This window comes from Tenrec ecaudatus, chromosome 8, assembly GCF_050624435.1.
Source record: "Tenrec ecaudatus isolate mTenEca1 chromosome 8, mTenEca1.hap1, whole genome shotgun sequence".
Classification (NCBI taxonomy): Eukaryota; Metazoa; Chordata; class Mammalia; order Afrosoricida; family Tenrecidae; genus Tenrec; species Tenrec ecaudatus.
This window is the reverse complement of record NC_134537.1, coordinates 157975421-157995750: the sequence shown is the minus strand read 5'-3', so window position 1 is coordinate 157995750 and position 20330 is coordinate 157975421. Positions and strand designations below refer to the sequence as shown.

General features: G+C 44.2%; 1 protein-coding gene across 1 annotated transcript; it reads right to left on the bottom strand.

The window, feature by feature from the left end:
• Positions 1–16868: 16868 nt before the first annotated feature.
• On the bottom strand, positions 16869–19981 carry LOC142454546 (antileukoproteinase-like). Its single transcript, XM_075555821.1, has 4 exons — positions 19733–19981; positions 18897–19058; positions 18293–18439; positions 16869–17019 (listed from the first exon to the last, which is right to left on the bottom strand). The coding sequence occupies exons 1-3, from the start codon at positions 19815–19817 to the stop codon at positions 18294–18296; spliced, it is 393 nt and encodes a 130-aa protein (XP_075411936.1). The 5' UTR covers positions 19818–19981; the 3' UTR covers positions 16869–17019; position 18293.
• Between the last annotated feature and the right edge of the window lie 349 nt (positions 19982–20330).

Sequence of the window (20330 nt, the reverse complement as noted above, 5' to 3'; positions counted from 1 at the left end):
AGGGAGCAATCGCTCTAGAGACCCGTGCACACACACTTAGAATCACCAACCATTGAGATACAAAAGGCAACATTTACCAGGAAAATAGAGACCAAATGCGGAGCTCTGATAACACAGGTGTAGTCAAGCTGTGCGCTGCTAACTAACTGGGAGGGCAGCAAAAGGCTGGTGATCTGCGGTCGCCAAGATTACAGCCTAGAAAACTGTATGAGACAGTCCCGGTCTTTGATACAGGCTCAATTTGAAGAGTCGGACTCGAGCCCCAGCACCTGCTGACAACCACCTAATCTTTAAAGCATGGTGCCCACCGCCTCAGGAGGAGCCTGGAGGTGGTGGGAAGAGAGCATCCAGGAAGGAGTTCTCCAGCTGCAGACACAGACCAGATGCCGGACAAGAAAGACACCACCCCAGACCCAACAACAAAGAAAGGTGGGAGAGAGCTAGTAGAACAGGTGGGTGATCATATTTGGAACCTGAGTTTCAGGGGATGGAGAGAAACATGGGTTGAATACTGTGTTAGTCTGGGTACTTTAGAGAAACAAATCCACAGGAACTCGTGTGTAAGAGAGAGTTTTATATAAAGGGTAAGTGCGCATCAAGAAAACATCCCAACCCAGTGCTGCACAAGCCCACAAGTCCAACATTAACCCATATGTCCAACACCAATCCACAAAGTCCTCCTCCATCTCACAAAACACACACAATGATGCCGACTGCAGAGAAAAGCCGAATCAATGAATGTGTAAGCATCTCAGCGCTGGCAGGGGTCTCCACACGGCTGCTCCAGCACCCAGGGCTGGATCAGGGTAGGTTCATGTGGCTTCTCCTCAGGTATGTCTTGCAGGAAGTGAGCCTTGCCAGCTGAAGCAGGGAACTGGCTAAGGCAGCTGCACCATGGTCCGACCATCAGAAAGCAAAAAACCCGAGAAAGAGAAAAGTGAGACTCACTGAGCCATTTATCCCTCTGCCCTTCAATTAACTCCACATGTGTTCATCAGCCAGGTTGGCACAATAAACTAACTACCTCAAATGGGGAGTGAGAAAAGAAGCTGAACAAAAGCAGTGAGAGAAGGCAGATAGATGGACTGCCTCAGTACCACCATCTTCAATTTCCACAAGTGGATTTCCATCCAGACAGAGCCAGGCACGAGGGTGGCTGAGGAGGAAGGAGAGACAGCAACCCCAATACATCCTACAGCCCCACAAACTGGGCCGTCGGATTATTGATAGCCAACGGGCCAGAAAGTTCTTAGAAGAGAAATTCCCTAATATGAAGGAGGAGACAATAAGCATTTAGGTAGTTGTATGAATAGACACCAAAAGAAATCACCAGGATGCTCACGAGATTCAGACTTCTAGAGCCAAAGACAAGGAATGGATCCTGATGACAGGTTGGGATAAAACAAAACGTTAGCTAAGAAGGAAAACTAGGAAGATTTAGCATCTGATTTCTCAGCTGACACCACGCCGCAGGCAAGAAGGCATTGGAATAATAGATGTTAAAAACTCTGAAAGAAAAAGAAATGTCCAGCAAAATTCTCCCTTGAGTCTGATGGCAAAGTTACTACATTTCCAGATAAACAAGATCAAAGGAATTTGTACAAATCAGAGCAACTTTACAAGAAATCCTACAGGAACTTCTTCAGACAGATAACTGACAATGACTTGATGATAACATATATCAATCACAACACCCAGAGGTCAACCTATAGACATAGAACAATCCAAGGTAAAGTAAGCCTACAAAACTGAAAATGCACCAGAACTAACAGTTTGTAGCTAAGACCATTAGCACAGCGTAAGGTGGGTGTAGCATAGTTACAGAACTTCCAGATGGAGAAGTCGAGTTGTGGAACGGGGTAGGCAGTGTACATTAAGGGGAGTTGGCCCAAAAGAATGATGGAGGCAGAGAAACAGACTGAAGAGCAGCACTACAGTTTAGGCAAAAGGTAGATACAGTTATATACACACTCCAATAATGGTGATCTGTGGGTAGACACACGAGTTCGATGTCAGGAAGGAGAGAGTGTACTTTGCTGTATATTTGTGTAGGGAGATTTACCTTTTCTGCAGACATGGGTAAATGTGGTAGAGCATAACAGAGTTATGAAAACTAATTAAACAGAAGCAAATACCTTGAAGGGATGAGTCCCTGTGCTGGGTGCTCAGGACCAATGAAGACCAATTGGCTTAACAATCGACAGATAGTGATCCACAGTCTTAAAAGTTTGTGCGGAGCCATCTAACACAAACATGGGTCTCACTGTGTCCAGAGGAAACAAGTGTTGAAAATCAAAGACGTGGAAACAACTAGTCCAATGGACTACTGGACCAGGTGAACATCGGTCCTAAGGCTCAGACCAGAAGTTTGAAGCCGTGCCTGGCTCCACTATTGCTACAAAAGGGATTGTTTTGGAAGATCCTGGGTAGAGTAAGAGAAAATTGTGGAATAAAACTCAGAATCCTAAAAACATCAGGCTTTTCCTGGTCAGATACTGTAAGTACCCCGTAGACAGGCCTTGGTCACCCAGCAGGTCTGGAATTGATCTCAGGCCCGTGGCTCAGTTTTCAATGGAGGGAACAATAACCGGGAAGTACACATTAGACTAATACACTATGAGGTCAAAGGGACAGAATTTATGCAAGAACAAAGTTCAGAAGGGCTAGACAAGGAGGAAGTGCTGTAGGGATTATAACGAATGTACTAAAACTAAATACATGAATGTTGAATGTCACACCTATCTCCATCTACCTACCCAATCACAAACAAATACATAAAACTATTGGACTATGGCATGAAAACATGATCAGGAATCGTGTAAGGAAAGAACTCAAGCAGTAAACTTCCTAGAGGGCGATTGGCTGATGTTGGAGTACTAGACAGGATGGCGGAGTGGGGCTGCATGGAAAGAACAAGCATCCGGCATGGAAGGTGTACAACCAGAATGCTCCTCAGAGGCAAGACTTCATCTCATGTCCTTTGGACCTGTTATCAGGAGAGATCAATCCCTGGAGGAGGACATCATACTTGATAAAGTGGGTTGGGTGGGGGTTAGAGAGAAAAAGGAAGGCCCTTCAACAGATGAATCATCCCAGTGGCTGCAGCGATGAACTCACATGTAAGACTTACTGTGTGGATGACACCACGAGACTCATTCTGTTGGCGTGGTGGTGGTGGTGTTCACTGTTGTCAATATTCAGCCATTCAGGAGATAATGTCTTAATACTTTTGCTGTAGGTAATTAAAAATTGTTGTAGCAGGACATCATCAGGGAGGGATCTGCTAGGAATTCAAGTCAGATTTAGAAAAGGATGTGGAATGAAGGATATCATTGCTGATTTCTCATGAGCGCTCATGGAATGCAAATTAAAATAAGCAGACTATGAGCCACAGGCTATAGGATGTAGAGGGAAGTAAGCGCATTAATTCATTTTCTGATCAAAATGGTATTTCCTGGTGTCTACACTATGAATGATGACCAATTCTTTTATTTTTTTTAATTTTCAGAAGCAATACTTTGTTTTATTCAACAAATACTCTTAGACGTAATTGTACCAGCATTATTATGTGTTCTGATAACACAGGACTGGGGGGGGGGGCGGATAAAAAGAAGAGATACAATCCAGGTGGCTATGACTTCTTCTCAAGTCTGATTAGAAGGTGCTTCTTGTACTTTTTCCTAAAATATTGTTGTTTCTCAGTCTATGATCTCTTCTCTATAGATTTATTATTCCTAGATATTTTAACTATTCTTTTACCCTTTTTATTAGTTGGGATTTAATACATGGGTATATCATTCCATAGTTCAATCATGTCAAGTAGAATGTACAGTTGCTACCACATGCTTTTCCTACATGGACCCCTTGACATGATCTCCCTTTTACTCTGACCAATTTTTGGGAGCAGTTACTCTGTGTGTTCTTTCTAACTTTCCTTGGTACGTTGATCCGCATTCTTTCTGTTGCCCATAGAATCCTCCAATATGGCATCCTAAGGTTTAATTTTTTTCTTCATTTCTTTCAGCTTGAGAAAAACTAAGAGTGTTCTTCCTTTGGGTTTTCTAATTCCAGGTCTTTGCACATTTCTGTATAATACTTTACTCTGTCTTCTCGGATCTGCTCTTTTACTTCATCATCTCCTCCATTGCCTGTAGGCACTTTCATTTAAGAGCACATTTCAGAGTCTTTTATGATGTCTATTTTTGTTTGTTTTTTCGTATTATATATATATTTTTAAACGTTTTATTAGGGGCTCATACAACTCTTATCAAAATCCACACATGCATCAATTGTGTAAAGCACATTTGTACATTCTTTGCCATCATCATTTTCAAAGCATTTGCTCTCCACTTAAGCCCTTGGCATCAGGTCATCTTTTTTTCCCCTCCCTCCTGGCTACCCTCCCTCATGAACCCTTGATAATTTACAAATTATTATTTTGTCATATCTTTCCCTGTCCAATGTCTCCCTTCACCCCCTTTTCTGTTATCCATCCCCCAGGGAGGAGGTCACATGTAGATCCTTGCAATCAGTTCCCTCTTTCCAACCCACTCTCCTTCTACCCTCCCAGTATCGCCCCTCACACCCCTAGTCCTGAAGGTATCATCCACCCTGGATTCCCTGTGCCTCCAGCTCTCATATGCACCAGTGTACATATGATGTCTTTTTTTGTCTCTTCTTTTTTCTTGTCCTTTAAATTACCTTTAGCTTTCTTCTTATATGATATCATTCATATCAAACTCATCTGGCCTTTGGTCATTAGTGTTCAGTGAAACAAGTTGATGTTTTTTTGGCACCAAGTTGATTCTTATGGTGGTCTCCAAGTTAGGATAAGATGTGCTTAAGGTCAGACTTCCACTCTGTGGACTTGTCTTAGTTTTCTTTAGCTTTAACTTGAAGTTGCATACGAATAATTGGTCTGTTGCATAATTGGCACCTGGTCCTATTCTAACTGATGGTACTGAGCTTTTCCATTGCCTGTAGGTCATTTGATTACTGTGTATCCCTTCTAGTGGGGCCCATGTATACAGTCGCCATTTATGTGTTGGAAAAAGATATTTACACAGACGGACTTTGAAACTTCTACTCAAGGCCTCCCTTAACACAAGAACACTTTGTTCTAATAACCTGGCATACTTTGATACCTTCCAGACACAATCGCTGAAGACAAAATGTGTGCATAAGCCAATGTGGTGAAGAGACCAGATGGTGCCTGGTTATCAAAAGATATAGCATCTGGGGTCTTAAAGGCGTGAAGTCAAACAAGCAGCCATCCAGCAGGCTGGAAGAAGCACACCAGCCTGTGTGATCATGAGGTGTTGTCGGGATCAGGATACAAGAAGGTGGGAGGGTCAGGAGGGTGGGGGAAGGAGAGGAAAAAAGAGGAGCTGAGGAGCTATTACCAAGGGCTCAAGTAGAAAATGTTTTGGAAACGATGATGACAACACAATAAAATAATTTTTTAAAAGATATTTATAATGAATGCCACCTTGGTCTTGCAAAATTCTATCCTATCATTTCCAGCATCATTGTCAACACCAAGGCCATATTGTCTAGTCGCTGATCCTTCTTTGTTCCCAACTTTCACATTAGAATCACCAGTAATTATTTATGCATCTCGACTGTATATTCTATCAGATTCTTACTGGAGAAGTGGGTCACACTCTTCAATTTCTTCATCTTTGGCATTTGAGATTGGTGTGTTAATTTAAATACCAAAAATACTCACTGCCATTGATCCTGACTCATAGTGACACTGTAGGTCAAGTAGAACTACCCCTGTGAGTTTCTGACACTGTAGCTCTTGCTGGGAGTAGAAAGCCCCCTCTTGAATAGCAGTCATATTAACTGGTCTTCCTTCTAGGGACATGGACATTATTCTATCCCTGATAGCATTACATTGCATGATAGACCGTGAGATGCTCTTTTTGACAGTATATGTGATGCCCTTCCACTTCCAATTGTCATTCCCAGCATAGCAACCAGGAATTTGTTTGATTCAAACTGGCTTGACCAGTCCATTTCAGCACACTAGTGAAAATGATATTGATCGTTGTGTGCTGATATTGATCTCGGTACTTCCCGTGTTCCAATTATGCATGGATGCTTTCAGCTCCTCTTCTTCTCATTTTGAGTCATGCCCCACCAGCAAATGAAGGCCACAGAAGTGCTGCCCCACCCAAGTCCTTCCGGTCTACTCTGCCTCGAGCAGGCAGCTCTTCCCCAGTGGCAGTTTGAGTACCTTCCAGGCCAAGGGACCCATCTGTCCCAGAAGATGTTCACTTCTATCAGAAGTAGATCACCCAATCCCCCTTCTAGTCTGTCTTCATCTGAAGCTCCACTGCAACCTATCCACCATAGGAGGCCCGACTTGTGCTTGAACTACCAGTGATGGAGGCTCCAGCACCACAACGTGCAAGCCACCACAGTACGAAACACTGACAGCAGCACCTCGATAATTAGATCAGTGTGGCATTGATGTGTGACTAGACAAACCACAGGAACAACATAGAAAGTCTAGAAATACGCTCAAGCACAAAGCAAACATAACATGTGATAAATGAAGCATCTTAAGCCACAGGGAAAATTTGAACTTTGTAACTCATCGGATTCGGAAAACCATCATGCTCGGAATGCATGGCACGTCTTTAAAAAGAAATGATCATTAACATCAAAAGACAAGAAGAGTTGGCGAAATGTCTGAAGCAAATCCCCCTTACTTATACAGAACTAACTAAAATTAAGACGAAAAATGCTCAAAGCCCCAAAGAAATATGAGTAAAACAGCAGGATTGGAAAATTCACAGGAAGAAAAAGCTAATGGTCTTTAAATTAAGGGGGTGGGATAAAGAAAACTAGTTTATACATTCAGAGAAATGCTTATTGGAAAATACTTTCTACTTATCAGACTGGCAAGAATCCAAAAGCTTGACAACATACTCTACTGGGAAAGTTATGAAGTAAGGTAGGAATCCGAAATGGGGCAATCCTTGGGGATGGGAATTTAGCAAAATTTAGTAAAATCATATAGGCCTTCACCCTTTGAATCAGAGGTCTCACTTCTGGGAATGCACTTGAAGATGCGCTTGTGCAATAATGTTACCATAATTTGTGGCTTCATTTGTAACAGCACAAGACGTTCCTCTCTGAAGGCCAAGAGTGGATTGCGATACTGTCAGACGGCCACACAATAGAATATCATGACACCATTTTTAAAACCGAGCAAGCTCTTGAGCTGAAACAGGGTGACTGCCAGTCAGCTTGTTGGGTGAAACCAAAGCGCATAGTTAAGCCTCTCTCCACATCAAAGACAAATGCAAATTAGAATTTTTTAAGGAAAATATAAGAAGGACGTTATGTTTTTTAGTTTATTGGAATTTCTTCCCTATATCACACAACTCCATGTTCAATTAATTGTATCCAGAATAGTTTTACAATCACTACCACAATCAATTTTAGAACATTTTCTTCTTCCTTGTACTAATTATTAGTGGAATTTTTTAATTGTGGCAAAAATATACACAACAAAACATTCTCCAATTCAACAACTTCAACATGTATAATTCAGTGCCATTGATCATACTCTGTTGTGCAACCATTATTGATAAGAAGGCTATATTGGTGTTAGCTCTGTTGTTTCTTTGAGTTGGACTTTTGTATGTTTTCCAGTATATGAAATCCACGAGGGACAAATCTATGGAGACAGTAACTAGATTAATGGTTTCCTGCAGAATGTGGCAGCGGAGGGTGGGGGGAGATGGGGAGCTAATAACAATGAGTACAAGAAATAAAAAATGCTCTAATATTGACTTTATTAATGATTGTAAAACTTTTAAAAAATAATCTTTCTTTTTTTCAACAGTTGTATTGGCATACAACTCACACACCATGCAATTCATTAGCTCTATCACATCAAGATGTACTACTCTTCAATTGCATGATATGTGAATTATATCCAAATAAAACTGTCCAAAAAATAAGCAAACTCTAAGAAGGGTAAACCAGAAGCTAATAAAATTGTTACCTATATGAGGTGGGTGTAAATGAAGTGGGTATTGAGTTATATGACATGTGGATGAAGTTCTTATGAAATTGTTAAAAGAAAGAAAATTGTGAGCATGGGAATGGGACCAAACTTCTGTGAGTATAATTATCATTATGTCATTTAAATTTTTGAACTACATGAAGGCTTTGTTTAAAATTTAAATACAATTAAATAAAGCAAACCCTAAACAGTAACATTAAATGATCCTAATTGATATCATAGCCATCAGACAAAAGGAGCACGGTGGTGCAAGCAGCTTGTGATTGGCTGCTAACCTAAAGGTTGGTAGTTCTAATCCAGCCAGCAGCTCCATGGAAGAACTGTGGAATTGGTCTTCCTTGGTGAACTGTTTCCCGAAAAATTACAGTCGAGAAGATCCAGTGGAGAAATTCTATTCTGTGACACACGGAGTCACTATATGTCAGAATTGATTGGATGACAACTGATTTTAATTTGGGTTTCTTATTTGTTGTTCACAGTGAGAAGATGTATACATATATATGTGTGTGTGCCAATCTCATGACCATTGAACTAATGCTAACGCATGCCAACCTTATAGAACAGAGTAGAACTGTCCCCATAGGGTTCAGATGCCATAAATCTTTTTTTTCCAAAACCTTTTTATCTGTATATGTAATACAGATATCATGTCATTCCATAGTTCAATCACAGAAAATAGTGTCCTACCACAGGAAGTTTCAAAACATTCTCTTTCTTCTTGAACTCCTTGATATCAGCTCCCCTTCAACCCTATCCCTTTGTGCCCCCCCCTAAGAACCCTTATTTTACTTGTTATCTCTATAGACTCATCAATCCTGTCTTTTTGCTTTTCTATGGAAGCAGGAAGCCTCATCTTTCTCCCAAAGAAAAGCTGGTAGGTTCGAACTACTGACCCACTGGAGGATATATCTTAAATACAAGTAAAATATAAAACTTTACTAGATCTATTATTAGCAATAACACAGATACTATAATTATGAGGTTATTTTATGTACATATAACATAAAGCAGGAAGAAAAGTATAAAATACATTTCTAATCTATCTTTTTAAAATAGAAACCAGCATGTGTGAGCATGGGTTTAATTAAATATGTTTTTTATACAATGGAAGGAACTAGAAATGGTATCACTGAGCACACTGACCACCAGATAATCTTCCTCAATATTTATCCCCACCGAAAGGGCCCAAATTTCCTTAAAGAAATAACCAATTCCCAGGCTGGGGCCATCAAAGTAAGAAGTGAGCGTGGCAGCAAGGGGCTAGAATCAGAAGACCGCAGGAGTTGATTGAATCCCCAATGGCCAAATATAGAGAACTGAGAATCCAAAAGAGTAGTGATTCTCACAGATTGTACCATAATAAATAAATGCAATTATGCGATCCATGAGCAATACACAGACTGAAAACACACACATGGGGATTGAAGGAGAGATAAAGGAACATTCGTTACAGGAAACTAGCTAGTAAATTTAGAAGAGAAATGTCTATTTTTTCCCTTTTGCTATTTGTTTTATTAGTTGGGATTTAATACATATGGCATATCATTCCAGATCTCAATCACCTCAAGTAGACTGTGCAATTGCCACTGCAACCGCTTCCAACCATTCTTTTTCTACATGGACTCCTTGACATTGTCTCCCTTTTACCCCACCTCCACCACTGAATCCCCTTCGTCGAGCCTCTTATTCTACTTGCTGTCCCTATAGGTTCACCAATCCTTGGGTTCATATACTGAAAAACAGAAAAGCATATGACACAGCTTCAAGTGGGTGACCTCTATTCACATAACACCTCTGAGACACACTCTACTAGACAATACAAATCAAAAATACAGAAAAATCTGGAAACCAGATCAGGTCCAGCATGCGTCATAGGGTGGGGGTGGGGTTGCTATTGACAACTTTTAACTGTTCAGTTCAGAGTTATGCCTTTGGTCTCTGTGCTCCTCTCTCCCGAGCTCTCTGTTTACTGACCACTCAGGGAGTTCTCAGGAGGCTCATTTCTTCAATGTCCTTCTGCTCATGGTTCTTGGGCTCCCACTGACATCCATCGCCTTCCGCACACCAGATTCTCACACTTCAGGCTCTGATACTGGTCCCTCCTTCGACTGCAGATTATATGAATTTCAACCCTTCAGTGATTAATGATGGGATGCGTCTTCCATGTGGACTTAGTTAAAATCTCCCTTAAATGGTTGCTTGTTTGGTGACAAGCCTTTAAGACCCTGGACACTATTTTACCTGATAGCTGGACACCATCTAAATTCTTCACCACATTTTGCTCTAGCACCCATATGTTTTGCATTCCATTCCTGAGGGCGAGTTGAACAGGGCCATGATGTAAGAACTGTTTGTTCAAGGTAAACAAGGGGCCATCTAACTCAGAAGCAACAAAGTCCACATGAAAGAAGCACACCAGCCTGTGTGATCACAAGGTGCTGAAGGGATAAGTTATTGGGCACTGAAGAACAAAAAATCATACCATTGTGTGCTCACCTTCCCAATACACTGAAGACAAATGGGTACATGAGCAAATGTGGTGAAGATAGCTGATGGTGCCCAGCCATCAAAAAATATAGCACCTGGGGTCTTAAAGGCTTGATGGTAAAAAAGTGGCCATCTAGCTCAGAAGCAACAAAACCCACATGGTAGAAGCACACCAGCCCGTGTGATCACGAGGTGCTGAAGGGATCAGGTATCAGGCATCAAAGAACAAAAAAATCATATCATTGTGAATGAGGGGTAGTACAGATTGGGGACCCAAGACCCATCTTTAGGCAACTGGACATCCTTTTACAGAAGGGCTGCAGGGAGGGGATGAGCCAGTCAGGATGCAGTGTATGTAGCAATGATGAAACACAGCTTTCCTCTAGTTCCTAAATGCTGCTTACACCCCACCCCGCATCATGATCCCAATTCTACCTTACAAATCTGGCTAGACTAGAGCATGTACACTAGTAGAGATAGGAACTGGAAAAACAGGGAATCCAGGACATATGATCCCTTCAGGACCAGTGCTAAGAGTGGGATACTGGGATGGTGGAGGGGGATGGGGTAGAAGGGGGGAACCCATTATATACGGGATATTAGCTTAAATGAACTTTAATGACTCCTACTTCGTCCATTTTATTGTCTTAAATTGTTTAAATTGCAGAAATTGTAAATTATAATTGGTTAAACTGCAGAAATAAAGGCAATTTGCAATTCTGTTTCTTTCTTTCCAGTCCAATCATGTACAGCTTATTCCTTAACCTAGTTTTGTTAGGTTGTTCAGAAGATTTCATATACTGTTGAAGAATAGTGGTAATCATATACTGTTTCCAACTTTAGTAACAATATGGTTGGAAATTCAGCTTTATGTAAAGTCTACTACAGAATTTCACATAGGTTCCCCCACATTATTTTTGTTGTCATCTTTTGATTTCTGTACTTACTTAAAAAAATTATTAATCATTTTATTGGGGACTCTTATAGCTCTTATAATAAGACATACATAAATTGTATCAAACATTTGTACGTATGTTGCCATCACTTTCTTTTTTCCCTCTCTCCCCACTACCCCCTCCATCATGAACCCTTGATAATTTATAAATTATTATTATTTTGTCATATCTTACAATGTCCGATGTCTCCCTTCATCCACTTTTCTGTTGTCCATCCCCCAGGGAGAAGGTTATATGTAGATCCTTGTAATCGGTTCTCCTTTTCTACCCTCCCTTCGCTCTACCCTCCCAGTGTCACCACGTTCACCACTGGTCCTGAGGGGTTCATCTGTCCTGGGTCCCCTGTGTTTCCAGTTCCTGTCTGCACCACTGTATATCCTCTGGTCTAACCAGGTTTGGAAGGTAGACTTGGGATCATGATAGTGGAGTGAGAGGAGGAAACATTTAAGAACTAAAGGAAAGTTGTGTGTTTCATCCATGCTACACTGCACCCTGAGTGATTCATCTCCTCCTCACTACCCCTCTGCAAGGGATGTCCAGTTGTCTACAGATGGGCATTGAGTTCCCATCTCACACTCCCCCTCATTCACGATGATATGATTTTTCTTCTTCTTTGGTACTTGATACCTGGTCCCTTAGACCCTTCATGATCACACAGGCTGGTGTACTTCTTCCATGTGGGCTTTGTTGCTTCTTGGCTAGATGGTCACTTGTTTACCTTCAAGCCTTTATGACCCCAGATGCTATATCTCTTGATAGCCAGGCACCATCAGCCTTCTTCACCACACTTACTTATGCACACATTTGTCTTCAGCATTTATATGGGGAAGGTGATCACACAATGATGATTTTTGTTCTTTGGTGTCTGCTACCTGATCCCTTCAACACCTTGTGATCACAAAAGGCTGGTGTGCTTCTTCCCTGTGGGCTTTGTTGCTTCTCAGCTAGATGGCCATTTGTTTACCTTCAAGCCTTTAAGATCCCAGAGACTATATCTTTTGATAGCTGGTCACCATCAGCTTCCTTCACCACATTTGCTTATGTACTGCTTTATCTTCAGCTATCATGTTGGAAAAGTGGGTATCATGGAATGTCTGTTTAGTTGAGCAAAGTGTTCTTGCATTGAGGAAGTTACGTGAGTAGAGGCCCAATGTCCATGTGCTACCCTACTACTAAACCTGTAAATATATGCACATATATCTATTTCCCCTATCATCATATATAAATATATTTACATATGTACAAACCTCTATTTAGGCCTCTAAGTATGCCTTTTGCCTCCTACTTCTTTCCTCTATTTTCTTTTGCTTTCCTCTTGTCCCACTACCATGTTCAGCCTTCATTTGTGTTTCAGTAATTTCTCTAGGTTACATTGCCCTTGATCACTCCCTACCAGTCCTCCCACCCCCTCCTAGCCATTGGTTTTGAATCATTCATTGTTTCCTTGTCCCTGGGTTAGTTAACACCTCTTTCCTTCTGTCCTTACTTTTATAAAGAATTAATATTACCTTTGTTTAAAGCATTCCAACAGTTGAAATGATGGTATGTTTCTAAATTACTTGGATATTTAACATTAAATTCTTTTTTGGTGTCATAGATAAAGAATTTCACAGCTGCCTTAAATCCAGGTTTAGTACCAGTAAAGTGCCTTTTTTAGATTAATTCCCATCTTTTCATTCCTATTTGCAATTGTTATAGCACATCAAGGTGGAACAATATTAAAACCTTTAAAATCCTAGCATATTCTGATTTCAATCTTTATTTAGGAGGATCACAAATATGTCAAGAGAAGAAAACATTGCTCCATAACTACCTTTTCTTCTACTGGCCAAATATGGTAATAGTGTCAAAATTATCTCAAAACTTACCAGCTTAAAACCATAAATACTAACTCAAGAGTTTGGGGGTCAAGACCCCAGGAACATCTTAACAAGATGGTTCAGGCCCGGCGTCTCTCGTGAGGTTGTAGTGAACTATCTGTTGGGACGGCAGTCTTTTCAAGACTTGACCCTCTCTGAAAAATCCACTCCCAGTGTCAGGGATGTGTGTGCTCCCAAAGCTCAGCACTTCACAGCTTGGTGGCTGGAACCTTCAGTTCCTTGTAATGTGAGTGTCTCCATGAGGGGGCGACCACAGACTTCCCCCCAGGGCAATGGCTCCCCAAATGGAAGCTGCAGTCTATCACTTTGTCTCAGACAAACATGACCATCACTTGTGCAATAGTCTATTGGGCACACAAATCAATCCTGGAACGATGTGGGGTGTGGGGGTGGTGGGGAGATTCCACAAGGGTGTGGATGACAAGACTTGTGAGGATGGCTGGGGGCCAACTTGGGGGAGAGCTACCCCACTCACATCACGAGCAAAAAGGCTCTCCCTGTTTCTTCTTTTTCTCGGAAATGGTCGCTCCACACATCCTATTGGTTGACCACTTGCACTGGGAACCAATAAATAACTCTTTGTGAAGCTAAAAAAAAAAAAAAAAGAAAGAAAGAAAGATTGGTTAAGCAAGTAAAGAATTTTTTAGACCAGTCAGTGACTTTTCCATGAAAGGATTGAATTTCAAATTTTCTTTCTCTCTCTCTCTTAAAAATCATTATCCAATGAAGTTTTCTGTTTCCTCTAGAGTGGAGAGAGCTCCCTCCCCCTGCCACCCCATCCTGCCCGCTGGCTCTAGTAGCTACACTTTTGTTATTCCTCCTGCTCCCAGGAGTCAAAAATGACACCATTTGCTGTGGTTTGTGCCAGCAGCATGTCTTGGATGTGACCCATCATGGCAGGATTCTTTTCGATTTTAATCATTGTGGTAGTTACATCATTTTGTGTCCACTCGAGGATGTTAAGAGTATAAGGGTCTAGCCTAGCCTGTCAATCAGGTCACAGTCTGGTGCCTTTGTGGGCATGGCCTTCTCATGAGGATCATAGGAACTTCCTCTCTTCCTCCCTGAAGGCAGGATTCATTCTCTCTCTCTCTCTCTCTCTGCTTCACCTTCCTGTTGACAAGACACATGGAGCCACGCTGATGGTAGCTGGAGCCCTAGAGATGGGCCCACCACCATTGGATACACAGGACTTTCCACCCACTGGCCTGTGATCTTCCTGCATTCAGTATCATTGCTTGTGTTGTGTGAGTCTAAGAGGAATTTATAGACTAGTTTAGGACATATGGGCTAATATTGGATTTATGGACTTGATCTGGACTGGGCTAGGATGTGTTCTCAATATATAATTGCTCTCTGATACAAAACTCTCTCTTACACACACACGAATGTCTCTGGATTTATTCTTCTAGTCAACCCAGACTAACAATCATTTATTTCATTTTATTGCTGTTCAGAATATACACATCAGAATGTACACCAAGTCAACCATTTTTGCAAGGACAAGTCCATAACAAGGATCTCAGGTTTCGAGTGGGGCCACCAGCCTCAGCATCCTTTGCTAAGCTCTTGCTCCCCATTAACTTACACTCACCAGCCCCACGTTTTCTATCTCATATTTCAAGTCACTTTGATCCCAGGGAACTAGAAGTTGAAAGAACACAGTGCACAAGGCAGACATTTTTGGGTAGTTGGAAAAACTATTGTTTGGTGTTAAGAAGACTTGGAGGGATATATTTAAGGTTGAAAGATAATCTTAGGGAAATTGTTTGGGGGTGTTACCCAACCTCTATGACTCCATAAAGTTTGGATTCCATAAAAATGTTTAATTCTCAGTGTTGCGGGGTCAGTCTGAGCCAATTCTGTCACTGAGTCTCCAGTGTTGTCCCCCGTAGGGCCATGGGTCTTCGAGGGACATCGTGTCTCATAGTGGGATCTGCTATATGGTCCACTCTGTGCATTGGCTGTTTGGAGCGGGGATATTGTCCTCCATGCCTGGTGGGCCAGGATGCGCTCCACTCTCTCTTCCTCCCCATTCATTTGCTCCCATGTGCTCTGATCAGACATGTCCCTCTCCCTGAGCTGCAGCTTCAGTGCTGTCCTCTGAGGTAGATTTTTCTAGGGGAGGGGGCAGTTGTCCATATAGCTGGTATGGAAGCCTAGCCCTCAGGCCCCTCCACTGGTTCCCTTCTCCATGAGAGCACGGTGCATTTGCATCCTGGAATACCAGATTTAACTTTCCTCTAGTTCTTAAATACTCCCTCCCCACCCCCACCCCCCACTATCATGATTCCAAATCTACCTTACAAATCTGGCTAGACTAGAGCATGTACACTGGCACAGATAGGAACTGGAAACACAGGGAATCCAGGACAGATGACCCCTTCAGCACCAGTGGTGAGAGTGGCAATACCGGGAGGGTGGAGGGAGGGTGGGGTAGAAAGGGGGAACTGATTACAAGGATCTACATATAACCCTCTCCCTGGGGGATGGACAACAGCAAAGAGAGTGAAGGGAGACGTTGGACAGTGTAAGATAGGACAAAATAATAATTTATAAGCTATCAATGGTTCAGGAGGGAGAGGGGAGTGGGAGGGAGGGGGGGGAAATGAGGAGCTGATATTAAGGGCTCAAATAGAAAGCAAATGTTTTGAGAATAATGATGGCAACAAATGTGCCTGGCACAATGGATATATGGATTGTGATAAGAATTGTATGAGTCCCCAATAAAATGATTTTTTTAAAAGAATTTTAAATTCTGCATCCCACCCCACCCCAACCCCTTTCTGATCAGGATTCTTCTACACTCTTTGATCAAAATGTTCAGTCATGGCTGTCAGGCACCATTCCGCGCTTCCAGTCTCAGAGCAAAAGAGAGAGCTATTCCTGGAGGCAGTCACCATCCTTGCCTTACAATTTGGGCTGCCAACCACCAGGTCAGGGCTGCAAGCCACCAGGGCTGCGCAGAAGAAAGAGGAGGCTTCATAGATTCACAGTGTGAGAACCCATGCACAGGGTGGTTCTATTCTGTCTTATGGGTCATTATAAGTCAGAATTGATGGCAGTGAGTTGGGTTTTCTGTTTTATTCGGAATGACCCTCCCCGCCCACCCCACCCCCCATTGCTTCAGGTGGATAATGACTGATTGTTACACCCTGGAATGGCTGTCTTCTTATTCAAAGTTGGATGAAAGTGGTGTCTTGGGAGATAAAGAAACTCCATTCACCTTGGAGAATTCGCTGTGACCCAATCACTATGCTCCTCAGCCCTCACCCGCTGCCTGGCCATTGGTGCTCAGAACCAGGTGAGGGAGTGGGTTTTCTCCAGGGAGGTGAGTTCTCCTGGCCAAACTTAGCCATTACCTTCAGCTCCATGGTGCAAATAGACGTTTGTCCAGCCCGTTGGCCTCCCAACTAGCACCTCAGAGCGGCTTCACATCCACGCGTTCCCTCATCGCTTTCCACCCTGCTCTGGCCCCCAAGGAACCACCGACACAGGATGTGCAGAAGAAAACACACTCGTTTATTCATTCACAGGGGAGCAGGCATTTCCTGGAAGTTCCCCCAAGAGGCTTTGAGAACTGGCTCTTCGTGGGAAGTGCTCCAGTGAGTCACGCAGTGGGCAGGAAGGGGACTGCACAGCAGACCTCACGCTGTGAGAGAAAATCCCAACAGTGTCAGTTGAGGAACCAGCCATGTCCTCTCCACATCCCACCTCCTTAGAGGAACCCTAGGAGTCTTTAGGCATTGGGGTGCTAACTCTAAGTTCAGTAGTTCAAAACCACCAACCACCCCACAGGACCAAGACGAGGTTTTCTACTCCCATTGAGTTACAGTCTTGGAAACCCACAGGGGCAGTTCTACCCCAGCCCATATGAGTCAGAACGGGCTCGGTGGCAGTACGTTTAAGATTGGAAGGAACCGCGAGAGACAGAAAAGAGCAATGTGTGGTATCATTGAAAGAGTCATGGTGTCAGGTGGCTGCGTTCAAATCTCATGTGTTCCCATCTCACTGTGGGTTTGTTTTCTGTTTGTTTTTTAAGGGGTAGGGCTGCTCAGATTTTATTTCAATTGTTAATAGCTTATTTTTTTGGGTAAGGGCAGTTTCAGGTTTATAGACAAACCCAAACCTAAACTCAATCGCTGTGGAGCCCATTCAAATATTCAAAAAGCCAAGAGGGGTTGGAAAGGAGCTAGTCTGTTCCAGGGAGTCCAGAGCTGCTCACCAGGTGCTCCTGCTTGTAATCTTTACAGAAGCAGATTGCCAGCCCTGCCTGCCCGACACCACTGGATGGATTTGAACTACCAACCTTTAGCTTAGTTAGCCGTTAAGCACAAACCATTTGCACAAACACCCCGGGTCCTTGCAGAAAGTACAGCTTTCCCTCTGCACACACTTTTCTCTTCTTGGCAACATCGTGCATTCCTGCGGCACGATTGTTCTAAGTGATGAGCCAGCATTATAATTAACTGAGGTCCATACTACAGTGAAGTCTTAGCCTCCCTGACTGGTGCCCCTGGCTTTCCCAGCTATCAAGTCAGGACTTTGAGCCAGAGTCTCCTCGGATGCCATGGAGCCCTTGAACTGTAAGCTGAGACATGTGGGAAATAAGTTTCACAGTGAATACTTCCTGGACCCAGTGCTTTAGGAAGCCTTTCCTTATGTCCATTTTCTAGATCAGTGCACTGAGACCCAAGGCCCTCCCTCAGAGAGATGATGCACTGGAAATCTGGAAATCCTTGCCCAGGACCTGGATCACTGGAACTGCTAAGGGCAGGGCTCAGGCAGAGGCTCTGCTGGGGGTGTGACTCTGCCTCTCCCTGCCTGGCTGCGGGGCCTTCCAGAAGGCTGGCGGGCAGGGGGTGGGGGGTGGGGTGGGAGTGGGTGGGGATTGGGAGGAGACAGGGTGAGCTTCTCTGGCTTACCCTACACAGGGCTCATGCAGACTTTCCCGCACATGCCCAAACAGCACTTTAAGTTTCCCTGGCACTGGCCATCCTTGTGGCAGTAATTGGGAGGATTGAGCATCATACACTGGCCGTTGACCACCGGACACTTCCCAGGCTTCTTATCTGTAGAGAGCAGAGCTGAAAGTCAGAGGTCTTCTCCCCTAGACGTCACCCCCTGCCCCTGCCCGACCCTGAACCCAGAGACTCACCCTCCCCACTCCCACCTCTCCCACCACCTTCCTAAGGATGGGGAAATTTGACTTCCCTCTGACATCAAGCCCTCCTCGGCCGGTGTCAGTACACTCCAGCTCCCAGTGCTGGAACGAATGCCTGCCAATGGCCTGCCCACATGACTCAGCAGGTAACCAATGGACAGACTGACCTCCCACTGACTACCTAGCTTATGGGCTAAGGTCGGGAATCTCCACTTAGACAGTATGACCCCCTGGCTGGCTGGCACTCTTGGTTTAAAAGCTCCTAGAAAGCCGGCGGTCTGGCAGGACCCCATAACTCAGTCCCTGAATCCTAGATGCAATGGCCTCAAGATCTCGCCTCTCACCCAGCTCTCCCACCTCCTCACCTGATGCAAAGAGGTCCACAGGATCCAGGCATTTGATGCCACAAGCACCGTGGCAACATTTCCGCTTCTCTGGACACTGCCAGTCACTCTGGCACTGGGGTTCCTCATATCTAAAGCACATGACCTGCGGTTTAGGAGGGCAGCGCCCAGCTTTCTCAGGCACTGCAAAAGAAGGCCAAGAAGTCAGGTGAGAACTGGGAGAAATCTGATGCTGCTCTGTCCACAAAGTCCAAAGGGAACCACCTGTCTGGCCGCCTTGAGGTATGTCTGACATGTCCAGGTGTAGTCAAATCACAGGGCCAGGAGAACAGGCAGGGGCTCCCCAGCCCAGGCTCCCGCCCCAGGGAAAGGCAAGGATCCCCAAAGGTAGAGGAAGGCTAGGTGCCAATGGAGACAAAAGCAAGCAACGATCAAGGTACCCACAAAATAGAGGTTGAAAGGCAGAGGTAGAAGTGGGGGAAAGATTATATATATATTTTTTAAGAGGCTAAAGAATTCAAAAGAAAGTGGAAAACCAAAAAGTGTCAAAGGCTGGTGGCTATAGAGATGTGGACAAGTAAGACTGTAAGACAGAGCACAGAGAAAGAGAGGGGAGAAGGGAGGGTGAACGCAAGAAAAGGAGGGGAGGGGAGAGAGAAAAGAGCATGAACACAGAGCAGCTGAGTTAAAGAAGCCTTTCCCCCCAGCTGCTCAGAAGCCCTCAGAGACCTGGGTGCCCAGGTGGACAGGAATCCCACCTTCAGCGAGATCTCAAACCTGGAGAAGCGCCACCCCCATGCCACCAGGAGATCCCACGTCTGGCCCCCTCAGAATGGGCTAGGGTGCTGCCAACTCACTCTTTTCAGCACCTTCCACGGTCCAAGGAAGCAGAGCTGCGAGAGCCAGCAGCACTGCCAGCGGGAAGAGGCTCTGGGACTTCATGGTGAGATCAGGGAGGCTCCGCAGCCAAGTGCATACTTCCTTCACACTTTATACCTTCACAGGAGGGCGTGGCCGGGAGCTCCACCCCAGGACCCACTGTGCTGACACCAGGAAGGATGACTCCTTCACACCCCAGCAGAGCAGGGCCAAGGAAGACAGAGAAGAGGCTGGCCAGGACTGGGGTGTCACCAGGCTGTCACAGAGGCCCTCCCAGGAAGCCACCTGAGCCCCGCACATTGGGGCTTGGGTGAGGTGTGGGGGGGCTGCCCATCAGCCTTAGAGGAAGAAAGGAGGACAGGAGTTGGAACCAAACACAGGCCCTTGTGCAACACACACTACCGCCCATTCCTGGACTCCCAGGGATTATGAAACCCCGGCCGCCTTGCTCAAGACCAGTTCCTTCTCAGGAGATCAGAGAAGGAACAGATCATTTCCCCCCAGTGTGGGCGCCGTTATCTGCCAGTACCGATTCTGAGCCTGGTCCCTAGTAGCACTGGGTCGCACACAACTGGA

What these genes read in the sequence shown, in the direction of transcription:
- LOC142454546 (XM_075555821.1), bottom strand. Translation starts at nt 19,817, where the DNA reads ATGAAGTCCCAGAGCCTCTTCCCGCTGGCAGTGCTGCTGGCTCTCGCA. An exon ending in CGTGGAAGGTGCTGAAAAGA is followed by an intron (nt 19,059 to 19,732) that starts GTGAGTTGGCAG and finishes CTTCTTTTGCAG; the next exon opens with TGCCTGAGAAAGCTGGGCGC. An exon ending in TGTGGACCTCTTTGCATCAG is followed by an intron (nt 18,440 to 18,896) that starts GTGAGGAGGTGG and finishes TGCTCTCTACAG; the next exon opens with ATAAGAAGCCTGGGAAGTGT.